The sequence below is a fragment of the Malania oleifera genome, chromosome 10 (assembly GCF_029873635.1).
Source record: "Malania oleifera isolate guangnan ecotype guangnan chromosome 10, ASM2987363v1, whole genome shotgun sequence".
Lineage (NCBI taxonomy): Eukaryota > Viridiplantae > Streptophyta > Magnoliopsida > Santalales > Ximeniaceae > Malania > Malania oleifera.
The window spans coordinates 40,289,883-40,297,089 of NC_080426.1; the positions used below are offsets into that span (position 1 = coordinate 40,289,883).

At 38.5% G+C, this 7,207-nt stretch overlaps 1 protein-coding gene across 1 annotated transcript; it reads right to left on the reverse strand.

The window, feature by feature from the left end:
- Positions 1-4,347: 4,347 nt before the first annotated feature.
- Positions 4,348-6,702, reverse strand: LOC131165805 (squamosa promoter-binding-like protein 8). Its single transcript, XM_058123898.1, has 3 exons — positions 5,662-6,702; positions 4,945-5,117; positions 4,348-4,836 (listed from the first exon to the last, which is right to left on the reverse strand). The coding sequence occupies exons 1-3, from the start codon at positions 6,303-6,305 to the stop codon at positions 4,679-4,681; spliced, it is 975 nt and encodes a 324-aa protein (XP_057979881.1). The 5' UTR covers positions 6,306-6,702; the 3' UTR covers positions 4,348-4,678.
- Positions 6,703-7,207: the final 505 nt, after the last annotated feature.

Genomic DNA, 7,207 nt, shown 5'->3' on the forward strand with positions numbered 1-7,207 from the left:
TCTTAACTTTCTCTCCTTAACGCCTAGGTTTTAAGGATGAGTTCTCTAACATGATATCAGAACTAAGCCTTGGGCTGCTTAACTCCTCCATGGGCTGGACTTCTCCTCGCCTCATTTCCCCCCATGGACTCTCGTCGCCTCATTTCCCCTGAGAGCATTAATGTGCGTCCAGTCCAACATCGTCTTTGTGAGCAATTTCAAAACCAGTATAAGATCCTCTTAACTCTCTCTCCTTAACACTTAGGTTTTGAGGATGAGTTCTCTAATAGGATATTATACAAGTATACCTAAAATTAAATGTACTAGTAAGTTCATGACAATTTTCAAATATTAAGGAAAGTACAGAAGTTGATTTATGGAATCCGAGTTCAAAGCTTAAAAGAGGATATATGATTTGGTCTATTTAAGAAGAGGGTCTTTTCTTGGTTAAAAGCCTATACAACCAACTCATTGTTAGTAGCTTTGGCAAGTCTTTGGACGTGTGTTATTAGTTGTTTTGGAACTTGGTAATTCTAACCAAAATTTCTTTTTTCCTTTCGTTGCAAGAAATAAAATTCTCACCAATGACACTTTACCCATAAAAGAAAAAAAAAATGTGGACTTTAGCTTCAATTTGTGTTCTTTGCAAAAAATGATTTGGAAACAATGGACCACTTGTCATTACATTGCGAGTTTAGAATTCGTGTCTAGCAATCTCTACAATAACTTTCGAATCTCATATGAGTTATGCCATCTTCATTCAAGAGCCAACTAGTTTCTTAGGGTTTCTCTAAAACTGGGGGCAATATATAAGAAGATTTAAGGTCTCTATCCTGATTGCCATTGCATGGGAAGTTTTGAAGGAGAGGAATCACAAGGTCCTTCAGGATAAAGTCACAGTAGCCCAACCAATTGTTTGGAAGGTTTCTCTATAATCTTAATTTCTGGAGTAGATATTGTACACCCTTTTCTTCTCTATTGTAGTCATATTTTTTGTTGTTGCTGTCTACTGATGCATGGTATGTAATTCTCTAGCTTTTTTAATTTATTTTCCTCAAATTTCTTGGTTGAGATTCTTATTTGAGTGTATACCTCTCTAAAAAATGCAACTAAAAAAGGAAAAGATTATATAATTGGCAATAGGATGATTCATGAATCGTCCATTTAAGAAAGCAATAGCTTTTGTTCTCTCTTTTTTTTTTTTTTTTTTTAAGATACCTTATAAGTGATTAATATATATTATTATTTTCCTACTTGATCATAATAAACTTAACAAAGGGATAGATATAAGTATCAATCCCTAAGATTAAATATTAATTTAGAAAAGTTCATGAAACTTTTGAAACATCATAGAAGATAGGTTTGGGTCTTTTAATGAAATTCAAGAAAAGTCATTGTGCTTGCTTGAGATTTAAATATTAATTATATTTTAGGAGATTCGATCTTATTATTTAAACCAAAAAAATCTGAATAATTGAGGGTCATAAATAAATAAGGCGGAATAAGGTGCCTATGGCAAAAACGTCAATTTATTGAACTAGATGAATTACCTAGTTGACAATAAATAAAATCCATATCCTTAAAATTAACAGCTACCCATAAATAAATAAATTAATATATATAACAAATCTCATAAAATGGTTGCAACGAATAATTTGAAAGTTTGGCATATATGCATGTTGGGCGTTTTATTTTATGAACTTCATAGGTAGACATTCATTTTTCGAACATATGACGTATATTCAAGGAGACAAAATATCAGAATAATCTCAACAATACCAACATTTAAAATATCATATTCTCAACTATATATATTCATCCCTAGCTACCCCCAAAGGTGGCACCCATCTACACATACATTAATCAATCACGTTTATATATACATATACAAACAAACACACACACACACACGCGCGCGCGCGCGCGCGCACACACACACATACACAAACACACACACACACACACACACATACTCACACACGCGCACACGCGCGCGCGCACACACACACACAAACAGACATATATAAAATTTGTCCTCACACATATCCTGATTAATTAGTTCAAATTAACTCAATTTTTATATATTTTTATAAATAAATAAATGATTTGCGAGTCACAATTCCCTATTTTTGGAGAAATTATTAAAGCTCAGTTCGGAACTCAGAAAATATTAGGGAAAGAAAAGAAAAGTATCAAGGAATTCATATTTTCATGTTTGATTATCAAGGAAGCTGAGAAAATAACAAAATTTTGATTTTACAAATTATTAATATTTAATTTTTTTTAATTTTTAATAATATAAAAATAAATTTCACTTTTAATAGTAGTTCTTACAGAAGGAAAATATATATTTTTTCTTTTTTTCGTATTTGATTCTCAAGAAATGTGAACTTTAAGGTGATCCAACGGCTAATTTTCTCAATAGAGAATGAGAATTGGGAAACAATGTTATTTACGAAAAACAACATTTTTACCACGTTCTCTAAAAGGTATCTTTCGGATGCATAAATTGGTTCTATTTTCTTTTCGTCATTAATTCAACCTCTCGTTTTTTGTTTGGTGGGTTTAGGTTTGTTTTAAGGTTTTGATTTTTTCTAGGTGTGTTTAGAGTTGTTTAGTGGTTATCTATTTGTAACTTGTTTTGCTAGAATCACGGTTTTTCTCTACCATAAGTGAGAGATTTTCTAATAAAGAAAGGAGGTGCCGCCCTCTTTTACTAAAAAAAAAAATGTATATATGACTACATATGTGTGTGTGTGTGTGCACTTGCGCGCGCGCGATGAATCGATGGATAAAAAATTTCATTTTTACACATAATTAAATTTAATTTATAAAATTTTAATCATATTTGAACAAATTTTCTACCTTTAATAATATTTGACATACAAAAAAAAGCAATAAAAACTGATATCTATTTCATCTTCTTTCTATAACTCTTTCTCTTTTCTAAACAAAATCTTCCACGTAAACAGGATCAAACCTCAACCCAAAACCTTAATTAACAATAATTTCGTACATTTCATGCTTTTAAAAAAGACTTGGGATAAGCACTAGCATGGGATCTTGCTTGACAAATGACAGCCTCCATTAACTAGGCTTCGTTGCAGTTTTGGCATATGACACCAACCCTATAGAGCTACCTAGCCAGATGAAGGAAGAAAACCCATGGAAAGAGTAGTATCCTACTCCATTATTTTAATGCTATATCACATTTTATAATGAAATGAGACTTCTGGAAATCATTTTTCAGATACTTTTATGGAGACCAACATGCACCTAATTGTGTAGAGGTTATATGGACGCGGCTCGAGATATAACCCTCAACTCACACAGGTCAAGGTGTGTACAGCTTAGTTATACCAATTGTGAGGTGTCCAAATAGTAACACCACTTAAATATATTAAAAATAATGATCATGTTATTCATCGTGGGAGATAGAAAGAGGTCGCACAAGGACAACGAGCAACATGCACAGTACATATCAATAATGGCTCGGGTACTGAACTTTTTTGCTTCTGATGAACATACATGAACTATTTTCTTTTTCCTAAAGTTGTATAATTGTTTTTCTTTTAGGTGGCATTTCAATTTAAGACTGTTGTTGAAGCAAAATTAAACCAAAGGCTCAAAGAAAGGCCTGATAAGATAACTCACATCATACATATTTAGCTTAAGTCCGTAGTATAGTGCAGCCTTCAATGAATTACGCATATGTATGCATGTGTACATGTATACGCGTATATATATACATATTATGAATTAGTAAGCTGAAAGAAAGTGAGACAAATACTGCATGGAGATGCAAATTAAGATTTGAGACCAATTAATTAGACCCTTTGAATGAAAAGATTTGAGACTTAGACCCTTCGAATGAAAACATGACAACTCAAGAATATATGAAGACCCTTCTGCCAGCAAATGGCTCTATATATATATATATATAGCTCCTAGAGAGAGAGAGAGAGAGAGAGAGAGAGAGAGAGAGAGGTGGAAAAAAAAAATCTAGAATTTATTGAGGGGAGTTGAAGTGGACCCAAGTGGAAATGAAGCCAAAGGAGTTGATTGATAAGTCTAGCTTCCATGCAGGAGACAGCTCCTCCTCACCATTCATCATCACCATCACCTCCTCCTTCCTCCTTCCTCTTCCTCTTCCGCTGCTTCCCGTAACATTCGTGGAAGCCTCATTTTCCTCTCCCCGCTAGCTTCCTACCTTTCTGCTGCATTTTCCCGGAAACATCCCGCATCAGACAAAACATACATACTCCACTGCCAAGAAAACATAAACATACAACCTGCATTTTACCTGCCTCCCGAAAGCACCCTACCCACACACACCCAAATACTGCTGAGCGCTGAATCCCAAACCAATTTTCAATTTTTCCCACAACATTTAATTTTCAAACATGAATAAGTTACACATAATTAAGCGGAAATGATTAACCCTTTTTCCGTCAAGGAAAAATTAATTAATCGACGCTTGGGTACGTACATCGGAATCGATCTTAAGCTAATCAAGAAAATTACAGGTTCAACGTTAACGTCAAATTAAGATGGTACCTCTCCATCCCTGCCTAGCTAGCTACTTAGCTAAACGTACGTTCTTAAGATTTTTAGTTATTTCTACTTAATTAAGCTCCAGCTTCTGATATTCTGGCCATTGCTCTTCTGCCATCTTCCGGCCGGAAATTAATTAACAAAGTCACCCGGTGGAGAAAAAAATGGAGCTCGACGACGCCGACGATGATGCCGTCGTCGCTTGGTACGGTCTTCCCCTGAAACAATCCAACGACATTCGCGGCGGCGATATGGCCACCGTCACCGAGGACGACGAGTGCGCTCCGGAGTCCGCCGGAGACCCTATTTTCAATTTTCAATTTTCAAAAAGATAAATTAACATTAATAACTAGTACCGAAAAATCAACAAATTAATATGTCCCGCCCAGAAGTTAATATGTGTAAAATTACTTGCAAAGCTGGGTTCAGAAGAAGAGTTGCGGGCATGAGTTTCGATGAGCTGGGGTTTGTGGTGATGATCCTGATTATTAGGCTGATGGGATTTCCGCCGTCGCCGGTTGTGATCCGCCAGCCTTTTCCGGCAGCTTCGCTTCCCGTTGTCGAACTCGGAGAGAAGATGGAATCTGCAGAAGATTAATCGATCTTATATATGATTTCATTTCTGAAAACAAACTCGATATAGCATGCATAGATATAATATAATATGTAATTCATACATATATAATTAATTAATTGAAACTACCATATATATAATAGGAATTGAAGAAGAAACACAAACAGTACTACGGAACTGATACTGTTGGAAATTTTACGGTCACAAATGCCCTCGGGATTTCCACTGCAATTGAACCAAGGCAATTCGACGCTGCTTACTCCTACAGTACTATTCAGTAATCAATGCTCTACTATTATAAGAAGAAAACCACAAACGGTACTTAAAAAAGGGCGGAACTATTGGTAATTTTACGGACGCAAATGCCCTCGGGATTTCCACTTGTACGATCCACCCCCAATCATTAGCCTTGCGCAACGACTACCAGGGGCATTCTCGCCTTTCCACCCCCCAAACCCACTGACCCCTCTTCCTAAAACATATGGTAAATATTTTTGCGACATGACTTGACTTATGGGTGTGTGGGATGAGGGTGTTTCAGTAATTTCGGAGACCTGCTGCACTGCTGGCAGAATCGCTGAGTCAACCCGCCGGCCATGACGGTGGCGGCCTTGGAGTGGTACTCGCACACCTTGTGGCGCCGGTGGTAGTGCTTCGCGTTCGTCAGATCCGCATTGCACCCCTCCGCCTGGCACCTCGGCGAGTTCGCCGACCCAGGCTCCGCCGGTCTCGACCGGCGGTAGAGCCGGCTCACGAAGTCGTCGTCGGCGGAGAAGTAAGTCCGCCCCCCCAGGTTCAGCCCCAGGCGCGCCGTGAAGTCCACAGCCGTATGCGACGACACCTCTTCGCTCTTCGGCACCATCACGAACCCCCCGCCGCCGCCCGACCCCCCAGCGACCGCGTCCAGGCTGAGCATCCCAGGGTGCGGCGGCGCGTATGGAGACGCGCCGTAGAGCGCTCGCGGGTCGTAGTAATGGTGGATGTGCGCTTGGCCGTGCTGCTGCTGAGGGTGAAAGTGGTGCGGCTGGTGTTGGTGGGAGAAGGCCGCGGCAGCAGCGGCGGCATTGGGCACGAGGCCGCCGTCGTTGAAGCTCTGCGCGTAGTGGTCGAATATCTGGCGACTTTGATCGGAATCCTGGGTGGGTTCGTCGCCAGAGAGCATGACCGGCGACGGATTTCCCCACTCGTACTCCAGCATTTTTAGCAGTTTGAACTCAAAGTCACTGAATCAGCTGCGAAGACGACGGCTACAGTGAAGAACTCAGAGAAGGAGAGGACGCAGTAATAGCAAAGGAAGAAAAACCATTTCCAGGCGGTTTCTTCTCTGGGTCTCACTTTCTCTCTCTAGTTTTCCCTTTCTCTCTCTTGCTTTTTTTTTTTTTTTATTTAAAAAAACCTGGAATGGGGTGTTGTCTCCCACAGCAATGGCGTGTGGATTAAGTCTCTCAGAGGCGTTTGTATTTCTATTGGTGTGGGAGTGAGGGAGGGGACTGAGTCATGAGGCGGCTTGTTCAGAGGTGATTGGAGGACAGAGTGGATCGAAATTACCATTTTGCCCGTAGTGATGGACACGTATTTGCCGGAGAGCCACTGGGGGTGTGTGAACTGAGGGAGGGGGGCCCCTGTCTTTCTGGCACTCGGATGGGCTGCCCTGCTCTACGGCGTCGTCCAAAGAATTCGGGAGTGGGCGGGCCGTTTTTTTTTTTTTTTTTTTTCTCTTAAAAAAAGATATTTTGAATAAAATTAAAACTCCGACTGAGCCTGTCCTACCATCCAATAAATGATGTGTGTGTGTGTCTCCGTCTATTTCAGGATTTCTGAAATACACACAACCTATAATATTATCTATTTTAATGTGAACAAGAATCTCGTATTTAAGATCCGTTACCCTATCATGTATAGGGTAATGTATGTATGTATGTATGTATCTTTTATCAAATTATTTAATATATTTTAAAGTAATCAGAAAATAAACCTATTTAACAATATAAACAAATAATGATTTTTTATTACTCATTATTTATTATTTTACAATTTAATATATATGTGCTTGTTAGCTCTAGATTCCAAGTTTTCATTTTTTTTTTAAATTTATTTTAT